Source organism: Nuphar pumila, chromosome 14 (genome assembly GCF_984573655.1).
Source record: "Nuphar pumila chromosome 14, dmNupPumi1.hap1.1, whole genome shotgun sequence".
NCBI lineage: Eukaryota > Viridiplantae > Streptophyta > Magnoliopsida > Nymphaeales > Nymphaeaceae > Nuphar > Nuphar pumila.
The window spans coordinates 18,840,207-18,862,723 of record NC_143262.1 but is presented as its reverse complement, the minus strand read 5'-3'; the positions used below and the strand labels follow the sequence as shown (position 1 = coordinate 18,862,723).

General features: G+C 38.0%; 1 protein-coding gene across 1 annotated transcript in view; it reads left to right on the top strand.

Moving 5' to 3' along the window:
• The first annotated feature begins 2,255 nt into the window (after positions 1-2,255).
• The window catches only part of LOC149816550 (peptidyl-prolyl cis-trans isomerase CYP71-like), a 57,360-nt gene continuing 37,098 nt past the window's right edge, over positions 2,256-22,517 (top strand). The window contains exons 1-6 of the mRNA XM_089987281.1: positions 2,256-2,443; positions 2,645-2,730; positions 6,758-6,846; positions 7,091-7,330; positions 7,458-7,579; positions 18,496-18,571. Of these exons, the coding sequence (XP_089843407.1) occupies positions 2,292-2,443; positions 2,645-2,730; positions 6,758-6,846; positions 7,091-7,330; positions 7,458-7,579; positions 18,496-18,571 (765 nt within the window). The 5' untranslated portion in view covers positions 2,256-2,291. The remainder of the gene's footprint in view (positions 2,444-2,644; positions 2,731-6,757; positions 6,847-7,090; positions 7,331-7,457; positions 7,580-18,495; positions 18,572-22,517) is intronic.

Genomic DNA, 22,517 nt, shown 5'->3' with positions numbered 1-22,517 from the left:
GTTATGCCCATGAGAATCAAACCATGACTGCTCATCTAACAGACAAGGCCCCACCACACTACGCCAACTCCCCTTGGGGCCCAAATCGATTGGATTGAACCCATACAACAATGAAACCTCACATATCATATCTAGTATCTGGATCCAAAAACAGCTCATATCTATTTTAATTAATTAACCCCAACATCGATCTCCCAAATCCTAAATTTGTTAGGGTCAATCTATCAACATCGGTCGACATGCGATCTATAACCTGCAGGGTATACCATAACTAGAAGATCCAAAGCGAGATGCTATATATCCAAATTGAAGTTCTGCAATCCGAGTTGAAGAACTATATCCAAACAATATTCATATTCAGAAAAAAGATCTTGATCCATTTTGATAATTAATTCAAAAGCAAGTTAGATTTGGAAGTAGATTAGCTTTTATACAATTTTATTACAGGTTTAGTGCTAATCTGGCAACCTTTTTCTGTATTCTATACATGGTATATTATTTATTGTACATTAATCTTTTTTTTTGGGCTAGGCAAAGGGAAAACCTTCCCATTAGGGGTGTCAACGGGGTCGGGTTTACCCGGACCCGTACCAAACCCTATAGGGTCCGGGTATGGTGATAAATAAGAAGACCCAATTAAGACCTGAGACCAGACCCGAAGGCCCAATTAACACATGGATTCAGGTATAGTTTGTGAAATTTTATACCAGACCCAGGCCCGACCCAAGTTCCGATTAAGACCCACAAATTTTCAATATAAAAATGATAAAAAATATTATTTTACCGAGTATGGCCAGGCCTGCTTCATGTATGGGCTTCGGGTATGGTTTCTCTTATGGTGGATAAGATTAGACCCGGGTCCGGACATGAAATTATACTAAAAAATCAGGGCCAAGTCTGGTTCCACCTGAGTCTGAACCAAACCTTATCCGTTGACAATGCTGCTTCCCATCAATGACTGCACATTGGCTGGCCCTTGTGAGTAAGGGTGTCAATGGGTTGGGTTAGGTTCCGACCAAGGTGGAACCACCAGATTTTCAGGTATGGTATCAGGTCTGATTTACTATAAGAGAAACTGTACCCGGACCCGATAAGAACTACATGAACCAGACCCAGACCATACCCGGTAAAATGTTGTTTTTTATCATTTTTACAATGAAAATTTTCAGGTCTTAATGGGAACACGGATCGGGCATGGGTCTTAATCGGAACACATTGAGAATTTAGAAATTGACGTCAATTTCTAAATTCTTAATTCTTTTATTAGAGTTGATGTTAATCACTTCAATAAACACCGATGCACCAAATTTAATAAAAGTTAGGTCATGCCAAGTCTTAACCTTTTGGATTTCCCTAGAAAAAACGCAGAGAAATTCAAAATCACACCTAAAGTTTGGGTGATAAGAAAAAACACACTTAAGTTTTTTTTAATATTTAAAGACACCTAAACTTTTTTTTAATTAGAAAACTTAGGGTTCATCAAAGTTGCTATTAAATGTATGTTGCAATTAACAAAACTTAGGTGTATATTTCACTATTGCCAAAAATTTAGGTGTATTTTTGTTAATTTTTTTTTAAAATATTATTCTAAATGTAATTATGTGAATTTATCCTAACTGAACTGTGCTTAGTGAGTACATCCAAGTTAAATTTGAACAAAACGTGCTATGAATTAACAGATCATAAATTTAGGTGTGTTTTTAACATGAGATAGCATGTGCTACCTTACACTGTAAATAACCTCAAGGATGTGTTCAACATAGTCAAAATAATAGGAATTAACCCTTGTTTCATAAAAATAACATTTTAAGTTTAAAAATTTGGCATATTTAAGCTGTTCAATTTTCAATCCTTGTAAAATTTGACATATGTGTCAGAAAAATACGATCCAAAGGCCAATTTCTACAAAATTTAATATGTATATCACATTTGAAGGGTCAGATGTAAAGATGTACAATAAATAAATAATTTTAAAAATAAATAAATAAAAAAATATTTTTCACTAGGGATTCCTGACCCATGAGGTAGCAAATATTACAAACTTAAGTGCGTTTTTTATTATTGCCCAATCTTTCAGCGTGTTTTTGAAAATTAAGAAAAAAACATAAAAAAGGCCGAGAAACGAGAAAGATATAATCGGAACGAATCTTGAAAGACTCGTCCGACTCGGAAACTATTCAGTCGAAAACACCGCGGGAAGCCAGCCAATAAAGAAGAATCCCTCTGTTTCTCCCTTTCCCTCTCGAATCCCAAAGGACTTCGCTTCCCCGCTTCCCCAGAAACCCTAACCCATGGAAGACGGCAGAAACGGGAAGGAGTCACCGGAAGGGGCGGACGACGGCGAGAAGGCGATGATTGGGCCGGGCCCGGCCGCTCGCCTCCGTCCCAAACGTCCCCTCCAGTTCGAGCAGGCCTTCCTCGACTCTCTTCCCTCCGCCAACATGTAATCTCTCTCTCACTGAGTGGATAGGGTTTCTGCTTCCATGTCTTTCCATTTTTCTCTCAAGTGTGTTAATCAGATATTTTTAAGGTTTTGTTATACGTAAACGAAGACTTGAGATTTAGAGTTTTGGGCCTTTTGGACGGAAATATGCACTACTGTAATCACACGATTTTGACGTCTCGGGGAGTCGTGTTTCTGTAGGTATGAGAAAAGTTATATGCATCGAGATGTGGTGACGCATGTTGCTGTTTCTGCAGCGGAATTTTTCATAACTGGAAGTGTTGATGGTAGGAATATGTTCACTTGACCCTTTTTTCCTTTTTTTTCTGTTGTAAAATTTAAAATGTCGAACATGCATTGATGCATTATTATGCCTGCTGTATGGTCCGTGGATGCTGCTCATGCGGCTGGTGGTGCGTTTTATATGTACATTATGACATCCCATTGGTTGGAATCTGCTTAACATTTTCTGGGTACCACATTTTGTTTAACGAAGTGATGGTTTTTAGTTGAGAGTAATCACTTATTCCTTTATGGTCGTAAAGATACGAGTGTAACGTTCCTCATGTGGGAAGGGTTTAAGATGTGGGTCTTTCGTATCATAATGTATCATACTGTATGATGAACTACAAGTTTTGTTCTATCTGGCTGGTTTTTTAGAGGGTGGGTCCTTGAAAACTAGATATCAAAAATATTGTTATGCAAACCACAATCAAATACGAAGCAAACCACAAGATAGAGAGAAGAAACAAAAAAAGAGAAGACACAAGATTTATGCAGTTCGGCACTCAGGCCTATGTTCACGGGCAAAAGGAGGAGCAAAATCCACTAGCAAGATGTGAGGAAATAGAGAGGCGAGAAATAGAGCTCTCAAAACTCTAATCCTCAATACACCCGAAACTCTAATACCCAACTCTCAAAAGGAGATGACTATATACATGACTAAGGGAATAAAACCCTAGCCAGTACAAAAGGGAAAATTAAAAAACTGGACAGGTTTATACTGCGGAGGCTCGGCCCTTGCACCCCCGGAGGGGTTTGTGGTGGGTTCTGGTATCGGGCCCAACGACCTGATCCCTCCACTACCACCACAAACCTCCATTGAAAATCCCCATTGTATGGTCACCAAAGTATTTTGGATCGGGTCATGGATTTGAGTGGGTCTAAAATTCAAGACACCCACAACAATTATTTTCAAGCTTGCAAAAAGTAGAACTTTATTGGTAGCCGTCTGTTGGAAGTATTTGGGAAATTACATTGTAAAGATGCATGAGGTATGAAATTGAGGATTGGTTGGAACTTAGAACTCAACATTAAAATGTCGATCATTCAGTAGATGTTGTTGAAGACATTGGAATCTGGGGATATTTAGATTCAGGTGTCTTTTGCGCTGAGCTATGGTATTTATCTCTTATTTAGCCTTTAGCTGCGACTCTGGGGATATTTAGATTCAGGTGTCTTTTGCGCTGAGCTATGGTATTTATCTCTTATTTAGCCTTTAGCTGCGACTTATCCTAAAAGAACTATTTTAGGCCCTAATCCTAATCCTAGAGGAGTGACTTTTGTGTGGCTGATCTTGATAGGAATGGTTCCCATGCATTCTTTCCTTAAACGGAAGGGTTTCTTTAGTGTGAATCAATGCTCTTGCAGATTGTGGAGGAAACCACTTGGCACATTGTCTGGTCTTGCAATTCTTTAGTAATTTTCTGAAACGTACCTGACTGGTATGACTGCTAGGAAAGTGTTCCTTATGTGTACCCTTATGATTCCTTTGGAAAGAAAGAAAGGGAAGCACCAAGTATTTGGAAATGGTGGCTTTTCGTTGCTTGGTTGTCCATTTAGTAGGAAAGAACCAGAAGAATCTTTGAAAAACAAAAGAGAAGATATTTTAATAATCATCCTAAAGATCCACAGTTCCATGCTATTCTTTGTGAGAGACAAATGGGGGGAATTGGATATTGCCTGGGCCATAAAAATGAGACATGGGTCATGTGCTTTTTAACCATAATTGTTTTTGCCTTTATCTTAGGTTTTTCTCTTAATTATTCTGAACTTTTGTTAATTGACTCCTCAGTACTATTAATGGAAGCACATCTTTTCTTTCAAAAAGAGGAAAACATGCTCCATTATTTCCAAATGCAGCGTCTTGTGTGTTTTCTTTTTGTTGGGTTTTCCCACTTATGCTTCCTAAAGTAATTCATGAATATATGTTAAAGTGTGATCATTACCACTCCAAGTCAAATCTGTATCCAACTCTTGATGCGTCAAACTCCTAAGTACTGACATTGTAAAATAAATGAAGTAGATCTTGATTAAATACTGGGGTTTGTAAGGGATTCATTTCAGCTGTACTCTTTTTGAACTAGAGACCTCACAAGCATGTTGATGGATGTGACTAGATCTTTTGAGTGGAATATCTGAATGCTGATAAAGAATTGTTGTGTGGTCATTGATGGGTGATCAGAAGAGTAAGCTAATCTGAAATCAAGTGTTTTATACTTAAATCTTGGACGTTAGTTTCATGTTTTCTATCGGTCTGTATGATTCATTATTGAGAGACTTCACTGCTGGTAATGGCTGGCAGTACTGGAACACACCTTTCAATGACTAATTATTGGTGTCAAATAGAACACAATTAAAATATGACTGTCTCAACTTTTGAGCAAGAGTACGAAGTTGAAAAAAAAGAACCAAATTTTGTATGAAGGAGTAGTAACCAATGTCCGCACTTGTGGAGGGGTGACAACCAATTTTCCTATAACGGTTGGGTTACATCAAGGATCTGCTTTAAGCCCTTTCCTATTTGCTATAGTGATGGATGAGCTTACGAGACCAATTCAAGAAAATGTGCCATGGTGTATGTTGTTTGCTGATGAGTCTAGAGTTGGGGTTAATGCTAAGTTAGAATTATGGAGACAGACATTGGAAGCAAGAGGTTTTAAGTTGAGTAAGAGTAAGACAGAATACATGGAATGTCGATTTAGTAAGCAACGAAGTAGTGATGGGAGTGTAGTGAAGCTTGGTGAGCAAGAAATACCTGTGAATGATTGTTTCAAATATTTGGGATCTATCATTCAAAAGTATGGAGAAATTGATGGAGATGTAAATCATAGGATAAAGGTTGGGTTGATGAAATGGAAGAGTGCAACTGGAGTGTTGTGCGATCGTAGAATGCCATTGCGGTTGAAGGGAAAGTTTTATAAGACGATTATTAGTCTCACTTTACTATATGGTACGGAATGTTGGGCTGCCAAGAGACATCATATTCAAAAAATGAGTGTAGCTGAGATGCGTATGCTGAAATGGATGTGTGGAAATACAATAAAAGATAAGATTCGGAATGAGGAGATACGTAAGAAGGTAGGCGTTGCACCCATTGAAAATAAGATGAGAGAGAATCGTTTATGGTGGTTTGGACATATTCGGCGAAGGCCTAATGATGCTCCAGTTAGAAGGATGGAGAAATGGGAAAATATATTAGTTAAAAGAGGTCGGGGTAGGCCTAGGAAGACATGGATGAAGGTGATAGGAAAGGATATGAAAGCTTTGAACCTAACCGAGGACATGGCATTGGATAGAAATGATTGGAGGAGAAAGATTCATGTGGAAGACTCAGAATGATTTTCTTTTTTGGTTCATATCGCCGACCCCAATTGTTTTGGGATGAAGGCGTAGTTGTTGTTTGTTTTGTATTGCGGTTTGAAGTTAGAATATACAGGGCCATGACATAACATTCACTGCATAGTCAGACTTTAAACAAGCAGTTCATGAGCATCATATATTATAAGTTGTCTATTGTGGTTTGCTATTAAGTACCATTTGTAGTTTCTGCAGTTTGGCAATATCTAATTCATAGCATAGTCTAACTGGTAATAAATGCAAATATAAATTAATGTACATGATGTTTTTATGACATGTTTGACCCATTTACATGCATTTTTTCAATTTTATTAGCTTCATTTCATGAATCATGACTGGCTTTATAGGCCATTTAGTTGGAGAGCTGCATGAAAGAATAAAGATTTGGCTTGATGAACTCAAACTTGTTTTTCTTCTTCTCTCTCTCCTTTCCTGTTTTTTTGTCTCCAAAGAAGAAAACCGTCTTAAGTAACGGGTCTGGTTCATTATTACTGATACTAAAACTCTTTCTTTACTGTGGTTTTGTGAGTAAGTTCTGTGGACTTGCAACAAATAGGAGTTCACGTTCATTGATTAATTACTAGCAAAGAAATATGATTTATATTACATTAAAGTCCAGAGATATCTCATTGCTTTGTAATCCACAAGGACACTGAATCTTTCCTATATTTCCAGGGCACTTGAAATTTTGGAAGAAGAAGCCTGCTGGCATAGAGTTTGCTAAACATTTCAGATCTCATCTTGGTGCCATCGAAGGCTTGGCTGTGAGTCATCTTGCATGCATCTCATCGAGGTTTTATTTCATGGTCCATGTTGGTGCCTATTTGACTGACCCTATACTTAAGCTTTACATTTAAGCATCAATATGGATTGTGTGTGATGCTTCAGTTGTATGTTTAACCTACATGTTTGTGTCTGAATGTCCTTAGATGCCATTACGAAAAAAGGTCCTTGGATATTGTTTTTTTAATAGGCAGCTGTCAACCATAATGTGGTTCAGTAATGCAGGTTAGTGTTGATGGTCTCCTTTGCTGTACAATATCAAGTGACCATTCTGTGAAAATATACGATGTTGTCAACTACGACATGATGGTTATGATGTGTTTACCACATATTCCTGGTACGGTTGAATGGGTGTACAAGCATGGTGATGTCAAGGCTAAACTTGCCATTAGTGACAAGAACTCCCCTTATGTTCATGTCTATGATGCTCATGCTGGTTCCGCTGAACCTATAATATCGAAGGAGGTTGGTTCTGTATATATCTATTTTTTATTACCACATGTTTTGGCTTTAAATTGAATTGTGGGGTCTTCAAAATGTGGTTCCCCTCCCCTCTCCCCGACCCCAACTTATGCCACATGTTTCTTTGTAGGTTCATATGGCACCAGTTAAAGTTATGAAGTACAATCATACCTATGATACTGTGATATCTGCAGACACTAAAGGTGTTCTGGAGTACTGGTCTCCATCTACTCTTCAATTCCCAGAAAATGTGTATGTGGCATTACTTTTCAATTCCTAGAAAATGTGTACGAGGCATTACTTTTTATTTCTTTGCATGCATTTCCCCTGCAGACACTAAATGACCTCCCTTGGCATATAAAAGGAGTTCATTTTGTATGTGTGATATCATGAAAATTCGAATTAGACTCTTTCTCTCAAAAACGTCTCTCTCTCTCTCTCTCCTTACCCCTGCGAGTCCATGCCCCCTGACTCATTCACCCTTCTATAAGTGCTCTTCTCTTCATCAACATAAGGTGGTTGAGACCTTGCTTGGGTGTATATTTGCCTAAGTGCCAAGCAGGACCATTTCTACTTGGTGTTTGGTGGACCACATCATCAATGTGGAGTACTCGACCCAAACCAGCAGTGTACGAGGAACCTTAGCCAAACCTAGACAAACCAGACCCTTCCCCAGCCTTAGGACACTCCTTAAACATGTAAGTCATTGAAACATTTTCCCTAAGCCCCCTTCAAGCCTTAACCTCTCCTAAACTCCAACCTATCCAGAATCTGTTTGTTGACGAAGTAGAATTTTTTTCAGACTTGCAGAAGCTTCCCAACCCAAATCGTTAGTCATTTAGACCTTAAACTTGGACCCAAACACTCTTATGATATTTATATCAGACCTTCCGAAAATCAGGATTTTATCATGTCTCTGTATGGAGATATTGATTTTACAATCCGAGTATGTTTTACCCAAACCCACTTCAGCTTGCAGAAAATTCAATCTCGACCTGTAACTGTTCGATTTTAAATTTCCAAAATACAAATCCCCTGACCCTGAAATTTGACGTGTTCGTTCCTTAAGGTGTCTAGAATCATTCTCTAATTTTTGGGATTTTTCTGTTACGTCAATTGGGCATACCATATTTTTTACCGAACCTTGTCAGAACAAGCCTACCTTGTTACCCGAATTGACTTTTGACTTGACCCTAAACCTAACCTAGCCTACCTAAACCCATAAACCTAACCTAGGCCCACCGGAATGCATCAGATACCTTGTATTCTTTTACTTCAAGATATTTTTATCTGTCTTCACTCTCTTTGATTTACATGTATGCAAATAAATAATGTTGGAACATTCACACACACATGCACAACACATGCATCCGCACATTAAAAAATGTGTATGCATGTATGCTTGTGTTTGTGTGTATACCTATAAATGTGAGAGATTACTTTAATATGTATGCATGCTTACATGCATGTATGAGAGAGAGAACCAACTTGGAACAAAGACTTTTGAGATTCAAATATCTGTTGTTTTTTCTTCCTCTGTTGTAGTTTAGTCTTGTAGCTTTTTGTGTGTTATGCTTTTATTCACCATTGGTCTTTTCTGAATGCACTACTTGGTAGCACTATATCTCCAAAACCATACACCCATTTTGACATTTAGATTGCTTATTTTGGCATTTAAACTAAGTGTAGAGGACCTTGAGGAATGATTATTGTCTATGTCACAGGGACTCTTCAACTAGGTGCCGCGCCTGCATCGCACCCGATGCAATCAACCTGACCTTGGGTGCAGTCAACACACCTAGGGTCATTTATGTCCAACTTTTGGACTATATATATATATATATATAATTTTTTATATTTTTGCTGCAGCCCCACACCCAAGTTTTTTGAAAGTGCCGCACCCCCACACCTGCACCTGCACCCGCACCCGCACCCGCACCCGCACCCGCACCCGCACCCGCACCCGCACCCATGTGACATAGATTCTTGTTTATTTGATGATCATGTGACTGAAGTTATACTTTTATCTTTGAGCTTTGTTGGTTGTTGAAATCCCAACTCATGTTTACCAACAATTTAGAAGCCCATACACCTTTTTTTAAGATAGATCCTTGAGTTTTCAATATGACATAGTCCTTTAACTAAGGCTTATTTAGTACCAACCGCTTTACAAATACAACAACAACAACAACAACAACAACAACTGCGCCTTCATCCCAAAACAATTGGGGTCGGCGATATGAACAAAAAAAAAATCATTCTGGGTCTTCCACATGAATCCTTCTCCTCCAATCATTTCTATCCAATGCCATGTCCTCGGTGAGGTTCAAAGCATTTATATCCTTTCCTATCATCTCCATCCAAGTCTTCTTAGGCCTACCCCGACCTCTTTTAACTAATATATTTTCCCATTTCTCCATCCTTCTAACTGGAGCATCATTAGGCCTTCACCGAATATGTCCAAACCACCGTAAATGATTCTCTCTCATCTTATTTTCAATGGATGCGATGCCTACCTTCTTACGTATCTCCTCGTTTCGAATCTTATCTTTTATCTTATTTTCACACATCTATCTAAGCATACACATCTCAGCTACACCTAACATTTCGTACCATATAGTAAAGCGTGCCTAATTGTCGTTCTATAAAACTTTTCCTTCAACCGCAATGGCATTCTACGACCGCACAACACTCCAGTTGCACTTTTCCATTTCATCCACCCAACCTTTATCCTATGATTTACATCTTCATCAATTTCTTTATACTTTTGAATGATAGATCCCAAATATTTGAAACAGTCATCCACCGATATTTCTTGCTCACCAAGCTTCACTACACTCCCATCACTACTTCGTTGCTTACTAAACCGACATTCCATATATTCTGTCTTACTCTTACTCAACTTAAAACCTTTTGCTTCCAATGTCTGTCTCCATAATTCTAACTTAGCATTAACCCCAGCTCTAGACTCATCAATCAAAACAATATCATCGGCAAACAACATACACTACGACACATTTTCTTGAATTGATCTCGTAAGCTCATCTATCACTATAGCAAATAGGAAGGGGCTTAATACAAATCCTTGATGTAACCCAACCATTATAGGAAAATTGGTTGTCACCCTCTACAAGTTCGGACATTGGTTACTACTCCTTCGTACATATCTTTAATTATACTAATGTACTTGAGAGAAACACCTTTCTTCATCATTGTTCACCAGAGAACATCCCTAGGAACTCTATCGTATGCCATCTCCAAATAAATAAAAATCATATACAAATATTTGTTCTTCTCTCTATATCTCTCAATAAGTTGTCTAAGAAGATGTATAACTTTCATAGTTGATCTTCTAGGCATAAAACCAATTTGATTCTCCGATATCATGACAACCTTCCTCAACCTATACTCAATCACCCTCTCCCAAAGTTTCATAGTATGACTTATGAGTTTTATACCACGATAGTTTGTGCAATCTTGTATATCACCTTTATTCTTATATAGAGGCACCAAAGTACTCTTCCTCCACTCATTAGGCATCTTATTTGTTCGTCAAATCTTGTTAAAAAGATTTGTCAACCATTCTAAACCTTTCTCACCCAAGCATTTCCAAGCCTCGATAGGTATACCATATGGGCCAACTGCCCTTCGTGATTTCATTTTCTTTAAAGCCTCTGCAATTTTTTTCTTTTGAATCTTGTGCATATAGTCACGATTCATCTCATGAAAAGGAATGGAGAAGTTTCCAAGATCCTGAGCATGACTTCCATTAAATAGCTTATCAAAATAATCTTTCCATCTCTCTTTAATCTCCTCATCTTTGACTAAAACCCTTTGCGTTTCATCTTTGATACATCTAACCATACCCAATTTTCTCGATTTTCTATCTCTCATCTTTGCAAGCCTATAAATATCCTTCTCGCCCTCTTTGATATCCAACTTGTCATAAACCTCCTTATATACTTTATCCTTCACATTTCGAACTACTTTTTTAGCTTCTTTCTTTGATATCATATACTTCTCCAAATTCTCATTATCACGACTCTTACTTAGATTTCTATAACACTCTCTTTTAACCTTAATAGCTAATTTGACATCCTCGTTCCACCATGATGTATCCTTACCTAGCGGTGCACCGCCTTTAGACTCACCCAATACCTCCTTAGCCACCTTTCTCATGCCACCCGCTATCTTATTCCACATTGATTCTGAATCCTCCTCGAGACACCAATCAACTTCCTTAACTACCTGCTCTACAAACGTTTCTTGTTTAGCTCATTTGAGTGCCCACCACTTAATTCTGGGATCTATCCTATGTCTATCTCTTTTGCGGCATTTTCTAATTCTAAGATCTAAAATTAAGACTCTATGTTGTGTAGCTACACTTTCTCCCGGTATAACCTTACAATCGATGCAACAACCCCTATCTCTTTTTCTAAGTAGGAAAAAATCTATCTGATTCGTATTAACCCCACTTTTAAATGTTACTAGGTGAGACTCCCTCTTCCTAAACCAACCGCTTTACAAATGAATGGCAAAATTTGAAAGATATATGTGCATGCGTAATTTTTGTAAATACAGGTGGTTTTGATAAGACGTGATTGGATATGGATCCAATCCATATCCATGCGTCTGATATTATAATCATGTTTTACATTGTGTAATGGCATGTTGTAATTTGTTTGTATTTTAAAGGTTTGTGTCTAATGTATATCAAAACATATATAAAAGAGATTAGTGCACATTGCTGTGTGTGGCGGCCGTTTTCTGTGCATATCCTTCTCTCTACTTGTTGAAAAGTGATTACGGTGGCTCTCAAATACCTGGTATTTGAATTATTTTCATGGTATCCGAGCAAGGCTGTGGATTTCTTCCAAAAGGTATGCCCATAGAGATCTGAAATTTGATCTTCTTGTCAGAAACTAAACCCTCTTTATTCCTATTCAATCTAAATCCTTTTCTCTTCTTTTCTCGTCGTTTCATTCTCCTTTGAATTCTTTCCTTCAAAATAGCATATTATCCTTTTTTGACATCAAGTATTCAATCTAAAACTCAAAGTATTTTGACATCAAATCAGTCGTTCTATTCTCTTTTGGGTTTCTCTCTTCAAAACAGCATATATTTCTCTTTGATGTCAAATATTCAATCTAAAACTCAAATTTATTGACATCAAATCTGTATTTCGTGTTTTGCAAAAATCTTAAACTGCAAATCTCATCTTTTTTGGTATTAAACCAGATTTTATTTTATTTCATCTGTCGATCATTCTGAAATATTACCTTTTGTGTTGACATCTCTTTATCGTTGGAGTGTTATTATTCTTCTTTTTCGTCTTCACGTATATTCAGTCAGTTTATATATTGGCAGCGGCTTTTCTGTGTTAGCTGGGCCTGATTACAGGGATCAGATTGTGTCTGGAGAAGTGCCTATTTTAAAAAAAATAAGCACGTTTTGCATAAAATTTTCTTTCTTCCCTGTCTTTTGGCTGAATCTGATTTTGATTGCTGCACGTTATTACATGACTGAATCGGTCCTTCTCCTTGTTTTATCTTATTTCTCTTCTCCTTTTAATCAATGGACTCTTCTACCTACGCTGGACTCTCTTTAAATTTTCTGAGTCAGCTTGACTCCGAACATCTATCACACTAATTTTCTGACTTGGAAGGGGAAAATTGTTCCTTTCATAAGGAGCCAAGATCTGTGTGGGCATCTGGATGGATCAATTCCAGTCCCACCACAGTTTATTTCATAAGAAACGAAGGATGATAAAGGAGTCGCATCAGTTAGTTATATTTCAAATCCTAAATTTTCAACATGGATGAAGTGAAATCAGGCTTTGGTTGCACATATTACTTTCACGCTATCACATGAAGTGTTGATATCAATACCAGATGATTGTATCGCTGCATAATTATGGAACAGGTTTGCACAAACATATTCTCAGATTTCAGAGGCAAGAGTTTTTTTTTTAAAGAGGGAATTTTAGATACTTAGGAAAGGCTCAATGTCACTCATGGAGTATTTAAACAAGGTAAAGTCCATTACAGATCAGTTTGCTATTGTTGGAAGTGCAATTTCTAACAAGGAAAAAGCACATCAAACTCTTAATAGACTAGGTCCAAAATACCATGTTATGGACTAGGTCCAGAATACCATGTTCTCTTTACATCCTTGTCGGTCCTACAGTTAGGGGTGGCAAAACCTGACACGACCCGCCAACCTGCCTCTTAGGCGGGTTCGGGTTGGGCTTAAACTAACCCGTTTAATAAACGGGTTGACCCGCCTAACCCGTTTATTAAACGGGTCGGGTTCGTGTTAGGGGTATGCCAACCCGCCAACCCGGCTGACCCGTTTAATAAACGGGTTAGGCGGGCGGGTCAACCCGCCAACTCGCCCGCTAACCCGCCAACCCGTTTACCCGACCCAACCCGTTTATAAATGGGTTGGCGGGTCGTGTCGGATTACCCGTTTAATAAACGGGTCGGGTTCGTGTTTGCCACAGCCGATCCGTTTAATAAACGGTTCAGGTTCGGGTTGAGGTATGCTGACCCGCCAACCCGACCCGATTGCCACCCCTACTACCAGTGTTGCCTAATTTTGAAGATCTTCAAGCCAAACTTCTTCAGTATGAGCTGAACATAAAGACCATGACATATGGTGGTGAACATACATACACTCATAGTGTCCTGGCCTTAGACATGTCTGAAGGTGTTGGGCGTGGGGGTAGCAATTTTCAAGGCGGTAGAGGACGTGGCCGTTTTGGACAGGGAGGTCGTGACATTCTTCCTACTATGAACTCACCAAGATATTTTAATGGAGAGAGTCAGAGGAGAGTGCCTACATGTTTTTTGTGCAATAAGAAAGGATATATGAAAGCTGACTGCTGGTTTAATCCCCAAATCAAAGGGAAGAATAGCAAAGCAGGAAACAAAAAGGATTTTGAGGGACAGAAGCCTACTGGAGATATGTAACAACTTTTGCTGGCAACATTATCTCAGATGACTATCAAGCAGAATGAGCAAAGAGAATGATACGTAGATTCTGGAGCAACCACTTATGTTATAGGTAATGTTGGTAAGCTCTCGAACTTATCCCCTTATTTCGGAAAAAGTTGAAGTCACAAGAGATGGCACACATCATCTCATTACTCATATTGGAAGTTCACAAATTCCTTTGTCTAGTTCGTTTCTTAGTTTATCCAATGTTCTTATTGCCCCTAACATTAAAAAGAATATTGTCTCTGTATCAAAACTTGTTGATGATACAAATTCTTCTGTCGAATTCACTCTCTTTTGTGTATGTCAAGGATCTTCGAACGAAGGATACATTCGTTAAGGGAGAGCGATGAGGAAACATGTGCATCTTCAAGGAGGATCTCTCTACTCATTCACCTTCTGCCTTGAAGTCTTCTTTCTTGGAACCAACATCACAGAGTCTTAAGTTTTGTCATTCAGATGTCTAAAGTCTTTCTCAATATAATAAGTCAGATTTGTGGCACAATTGTTTGGGTCATTGTTGTTGTGGTTTTATCAAGAAACTTGTGTCAGGGAATTTGATTCCAGAGTCCTGTCTGCACCCTGTTTTGGATCCTAAAAAGTGCTCAAGTTGTCAATTATGCAAGAGTCATGTACTTTTTAATCTTGTTAATGAAAGAGCCTCAAGAGCTTTTGAAATTGTGTATTCTGATGTATAGGGACCAGTTCCTGTGTATTCTTCATCTGGGAGCCAATATTATGGTTATTCATAAATAGTTATTCTCGCTTAACTTTGATATATTTCATGAAACACAAGTTTGAAGTTTTCAGATTATTCCAAGACTTTTGTGCACTTGTAAAAACCTGTTTCTCTTCTAATATTATGCATTTCCAATGTGATGGTAGAGGTGAATATTCTTCAAATGACTTCATTGATTTTCTTCAAAGTAATGGGATAAGCAGACAAGTGTCTTGTTCACATGCTCCTCAATAAAATGGAGTGGTTGAACGAAAGCACCGCCATATTGTTGAGAGTGCTATGAGCATGCTTCATGATAGTAACGTTCCTATTAATCTTTGGACAAAAGCCTTTCACACCGCAGTTCATGTGATTAACTGTCTGCCCATGGTCATTCTTCAAGACAAGTCTCCTTATTTTACTCTTTTTGGCCAACACCCTGATTATAATGACTTGTGTATTTTTTGTTGTGTTTGTTATGTTCATGTTGACAAGTTTCTGAGAAATAAGTTTTAGGATAAAGCCGTGAAGTGCAGGTTTGTTGGATATGCGAATTATTATAAAGGATACAGATGTTATGACCCTGTAACTAAACATATCAAGATTTTCAGGAATGTTATATTTGATGAACATAATTTTGAGAGCACGCCATTGTCTCAAGAACAAAATTTACCTCAAAATGTTGAAGTTTATGATCCTTGGATGAGTGCAAAATTGTTTGCAAGTGAAGGGAGGACTTGTCAGCCATTTTGTGAAGAGTTAAGCTCCAATGGAGAGACTCTCAAACCTCCACATACTTCAAAAAATGAAAGAAAATGAAAGGTTTGAAGAAATTCAGCGATTCTCTGGTCAAGTTTATGTTCGAAGAGAATGAAATCCTGTCTCATATAATGCAGAGCAGAATATGAGTCAACCTCTCTTAAGAAGATCAGAAAGGATACGCCATCCCATTTAAAGGTGGGTCAACTACGATAATTTTTCTATGGTTTTTCAGTATTTATCACAAGTTGAGAAGTATGATGAACATGTCAACTTCTATCAAGCCATTGAATCTCATAAATGGATAGAAGCTACGAATGAAGAGATTGAGGCTTTAGATGAATGCTAAACTTGAGAAATTGTTCCTAGACCTGAGAAGAAAAACGTTGTGTGGTGCAAGTAGGTTTATAAGATTAAATAAAAGCTTGATGGATGTATTGAGAGATACAAAGCAAGACTTGTGGCATGAGGTTTTACACATAAATATGAACAAGATTATGATGAGACCTTCAGTCTCGTGGTTAAGATGACAACAATACGAATCATTATTATCTTTGGCAGTCGATTATGGATGGTAGTTAAGTCTGTTAGATGTAATTAATGCATTTTTACATGGAGACCTGAAGGAAGAAGTTTACGTGAAACAACCCCCTGGATATGCTGAAGGAGATCCCAAGGGCTATGTGTGCAAACTTAAAAGAGCACTTTATGGATTAAAGCAAGCCTCTCGCTCTTGGTTTGAGAGTTTTTCTCTCAAAATTCAAAATTATCGTTTTTGCAGATGCTCTCTTGATCATTCCCTGTTTATTTTCAAGAATAAAGATGTTACTACCTTATTACTTATATATGTTCAGTTATATACATACAGTAAAGAGATTGTTGATGCAAAATTTCAAGATGAAAGATCTTGGTGATTTAAGATATTTTCTTGGGGTTGAGGTTGATAGAAAAGGTGATGTTTTAACTCTTATACAACATAAATACACCTTAGATCTTTTTAGCTAGACATGAATGGCAGATTGTAAACCCCTAAACACGCCTAGTATTTTGCATCAAAGGCTGAGCTCTAATGACGAAGACTTATATAATGATCCGACTAGATATCAGAGCATTGTTGGGATGCTTCAGTACCTTACCTTCAACAGGCTAGACATTGTCTATTCTGTTAATCAGGTATCCCAATTTATGCACAAACGAAGAACTAGTCATGTTGAAGTTGTGGAGAGAATTTTAAGATTTTTGAAGAGAACTATTGGAGATGGTTTCCTTTATCAAAGGAATTGGCCTGACAACAAGGGGCATGGAATCATCACTTATATAGATGCAGATTGGGCAGGGGATCCAGATGAAAGTTGATCTGTTTTTGGGTATTGTATATTCATTAGAAAAAATTTAGTGTCATGGAATAGCAGAAAACAAAGAGTTGTTTCTAGATCTAGTATTGAAGTTGAGTACAGGTCTATGGCAGCAGGGACGACTGAAGCCACATGGGTTAGACATCTTCTTGTTGATTAAGGGGATGGAGCTTCTCAATCTCTTTTGTTGTGCAACACTCAGAGTGCTATTAACATTGTTTATATCCCAATACATCATGATCACACAAAACATATTGAGATAGATCAATACTTCATCAGACAGAAGGTTGGAGATAAGGAGATTGAGCCTCATCATATTCGTACAGAAAGTCAAGTTGCCGACTTGTTTACTAAAGGCCTAACAAAGCATCACTTTTGGTTTTTAAAGAACAAGTTGTCCATGGTACAAGTCCTTGCACAACTTGAGGGAGGGTGATTAGGCATGATTGGATCTGGATCCAATCCAGATCTATGTGTCTGATATTATAATCATGTTTTACATTGTGTAATGGCATGTAATTTATTTGTATTTTAAAGGTTTATTTCTAATGTATATCAAAACATATATAAAAGAGATTAGGGCACGCACATTGCTGAGTGTGGCTGCCGTTTTCTGTGCATCTCCTTCTCTTTACTTGTTGAAAGGTGATTGCGGTGGCTCTCAAATATCTGATATTTGAATTATTTTCAGGTTTAATATGTATTTTTTATAGTGTATTAATATTACAATACTGTAATTCATGAAGGTTATTATGGATAGGAAACTAAACAAACCCCATACCGAGAACGATTAACACGATGTAAAAATGTGTTATCAACTTTTGTTGGTTTTCTATTAAGAAAACAGGAAAATGAGTGTTATTGCGTACCTTTATGGGAATTGACATTGGAGATGTCCTTGTTTGGCCTGGTGTATATCTCATGTGTTGTGGCATGTTCCTCCTTGTGGTTCAGGCTCTAAGGAGGTGGGCTTCCTGAGCTCTGTACATTTCCGCAGATCCTACTTGAGCATGCTGCTCTACTATGAATTTGAATGCAAAACCAAGTGTTGATATTTGCTAGCCATGTTCCTTATTTCCTGTGATTATTGTTCCTAGTTTTGTGGTATTTTATGACTTATGAGTAATTGTTTGCCTCTGATGTTTATTCCTAGCTTTTTGGTATTTTCTGAGTAATTGTTTTTATGCAACAGTAGATCACCCTTGACCCTTTTCTATGTCTTTTTTTCATCCAAATGATCTTTCATTGATATCTAGATGTGCAGTCATATTTATTGTTTATTTTTTACTGTAAGGAACATGGCTTTCTGATAACTGATGACATTATGCACTTGGTTTGCAGAGTTAGTTTCAACTTGAAAACTGATACAAGTCTCTTTGATATTGCCAAATGCAAGACAACCGTCTCTACCGTAGAGGTAAGTCTACATACTTTGCGACTTTCTGTTCAACAGCTCAATGAATTCACATTTGAGGTTTGTTTGACCTTAGAATCACCAGTTTTTATTTTTATTTCCCTGGCCATTGTTTTGACCTTTGAAATCAATACAATGCTGATAGAACTTTTGCTAGTAAATTGTTGCACAATTGGCAGCTGTACTGATGAAAACCTCACCTTCCTGATGTGGTGAATAGATCATGTTTGTCTAAATTTAGACTTCAGATCTACTGAGATCTTCAATGGGACACCCCTCATAATTACGGTGATAACACAAAAAGTTTGTCATGTAAGAAATGAAATTGAAGAGAAGGAAGCGCCTTAGTGCAAAAGTCCAACTAAAATTTCGATGTTATATAGGGCAGTGCAAGTCTTCTTTAAATAGTCTTCACGAACATAGTGTCAATCCATGTCGATGTGCTTAGAATTTTCATGAAACGTATGATTGCTAGCTATGTAGATGATGTTTTTGTTGTCACAACATAACTTTTAAGCCGATTGAATATATACCCCCATGTCTTCTAAGAGTCTTCTCAACCACACGATTTCTGATGTCGTGGTAGCCATAGTGCGTTACTCAACTTTTGTTGCCGATACTTTTTGTTGTTTTTTGCATTTTCAGGACACTAACGAGTCACCTATAAAAACACATAAACTAATAGTTGAGCGTCTATCATTTGAATCTCCTCCCCAATCAAAATCAAAATATGCAATTAATTCAAGTGGAGAGGAGAAAAATAATAAAAGGCTCTTAGAAACAATATTTTACATCTATCTAATAATTCTCATCATAGCACTCATTTGCACAATAGTGGGACAGTGTTGGAACTGACTTGTGGTATACACTACATGAGATATGTTAGGTCGGGTAATCATCAAATAGGTGAGAGCTCCAATAATCTAATGGAATGGAGTGGGATCTTCTAAAGGTGTTCTATCATCTGTCTTCATCTTGACATTAATTACTTCAGGAGTATCCGCCCTCTTCTCATAAGTAATTTCAGACTTGTCAATAATCTCGGTGGCAAATTTGGATTGAGTCAGTAAATAACCATAGGCAGAATATGCTACCTCAGTCCCCAAAAAGAATCTAAGAAACCCTAAATCAATCATTTCAATGTTTTGTTTAGGGACACTTTTAATGTAACTAACTCTGTCTCTCCTCCAATAATAATCATGTCATCAACATAAATAAGCAAAAGAACAATACATGCATCAAACTTCTTAACAAACATGGCATTGCTAGTATAATGGGATTTATAGCCAAGCTTAATCATAACAGAAATGAATCTATCATATTAGTCTTTAAAAGCTTGTTTCAAACCATACATGGCTTTTCTTAGATGAAGAATCTTTCTAGATTGAATCTCGTATGCAGGTGGTGGGCCCATAAGACTTCTTCCTTTACTTTCCCATTTATGAAAGCATTATTGACATCCATTTGATAGATGAGTCAATTCTTAACAACAACTATGTTTATAAGGGTTATAACTGAGGTCATCTTGGCTAAGAGCTCAAAGGTTTCATCATAATCTATACCATACTCTTGAGAATAACCTTTTGTCACTAACCCGACCTTGTATCTTTTTAAGGCACCATCACTTTTCGTTTTTACTTTATAAACCCATCTAAAACCTATGGTTTTTTATTTTCCATGTTTTGGACTTCTTTAAGGCTTCTAATTCATCATTCATGACACCTATCCATTATGGTAATTTTTGGCTTGACTATATGAGGTAGGTTCAAAATAAGAAAATATCCTAGCTAAGCAAGCTTTATATTGGGGAGAAAATGATTTAAATCATACAAATCTATCTCGTGGTCTAGGGACTCTATTTGACCTTCTAAGAGTACTTGGTTTTTATTTTTCTTATATTGGCATATCTTTCTAATGCACTGGGGTGCCTATCATTTCCTCCTCTTCTATATTAGATAACTATAGGTTCACTTCCTTCTTGGTCAATATGTACACCTAGGGGTGGCAATTTCTGACACGACCCACCAACCCGCTTCTTAGGCGGGTTCGGGTTTGGCTTAAACGGGTTCGTGTCGTAAACGAATCGACCCGCCTAACCCATTTATTAAACGGGTCGGGTTTGTGTTATGGGTATGTCGACCCGCCTAACCCGTTCAATATGTACACCTAGGGGTGGCAATTTCTGACACGACCCACCAACCCGCTTCTTAGGCGGGTTCGGGTTTGGCTTAAACGGGTTCGTGTCATAAACGAGTCGACCCGCCTAACCCGTTTATTAAACGGGTCGGGTTTGTGTTAGGGGTATGCCAACCCGTCGACCCGTTTAATAAACGGATTAGGCAGGTCGGGTCAACCCGTTTACCCAAACCCGACCCACCAACCTGTTTACCAGACCCAACCCGTTTATTAAATGGGTTAACCGTGTTGTGTCGAGTTATCCATTTAATAAATGGGTTGGGTTCGTGTTTGCCACAGCCGACCCGTTTAATAAACGGGTCAGGTTCGTGTTGAGGTATGCTGACCCGCCAACCCGTCGACACGACCCGCCAACCTTACCCGATTGCCACCCCTATGTACACCACCTTGGATATTGGATTGAGCTTCTGATTCAACATCATCAATAGTTAAAGATTCATTATTACTATTGTAGAAATCTGACCCGAGTCCTAGAGAGAGAAGAGAGAGAGAGAGAGAGAGAGAGAGAGAGAGAGAGAGAGAGAGGAAGAGAGAGAGACGGCTGCACAGAAAACCTCAAAACACTAGTTCGATATTAGGGCCTCTCTCTATGTTAAATAGAGAGAGGCTTAAAGACATAATTACAATAAAGCCCCATTCTAAAACTAAATTACAAATAGCATCTTAATGTAAAATAACTTTACTTAAAACCACCTATTCTCAACACTCCCCCTCAAGCTGGAGCATAGATATCAATCATGCTCAGCTTGTCACAACATTTTGAAAAATTTGGTCTGGCAAGAGGTTTTGTGAACATATCTGCAACTTGGTCTTCCGACTTTAGATATTGGGTAGTGATATGACCCGCTTGAGCCATATCCCTTACATAGTGGCAATCAACCTCAATGTGCTTTGTTCTCTCATGAAATACAGGATTGTTCACTATATATGTTGCAGCTTTGTTATCGCACATCATGGTCATGGGAGAGGAAACCTTCACCTGGAGATCAAGAAGAACAGTACGAACCCACATCAATTCAGCAGCTGTTTGGGCCATAGCCCGATATTCTGATTCTGCACTCTACCTAGAAACCACATTTTGCTTCTTACTTCTCCAAGAGATCAAGTTGTCTCCCAGGAACACACAAAATCCTGTGGTAGATTTTCTATCTACTACAGATCCTGCATAGTCAGCATAAGAATATGCCACTATATCCAGAGTTTCACCTTTCTTGAACAATAACCCCTTTCCAGGAGAAGATTTTAGATATCTGAGAATCATAATAGCTGCATTCCAGTGTACCTCAGTTGGTTTGTCCATAAACTGACTGACTTTACTTATTGCTAAAGCAATATCAGGCCTGGTCACAGTTACATACAGTAGTTTCCCAACTAGGGAGCGATAGCTTTTGCTATCAACCAGTTTTGACCCTTCTTCAAACAACTGAACTTTATGGTCCATGGGAATATTTGCTGGTTTAGCTCCCAACATTCCTGTTTCCTTTAATAAGTCAAGAACATACTTCCGTTGAGACAAAATCATCACTTCACTGCTCCTGGCAACTTCTATACCCAGAAAATACCTGAGTGAACCAAGGTCTTTTGTAACAAAGTGTTTTTGAAGATGAGCCTTTGTGGCTTCAATAGCTTTCACATCATCACCTGTAAGAATGATGTCATCCACATATACCACCATAACGACTATGCCAGAGCTAGTTTTCTTTATGAATAGTGTATGATCTGCTGCTGACCTATTAAAGCCAAAACCTGACAT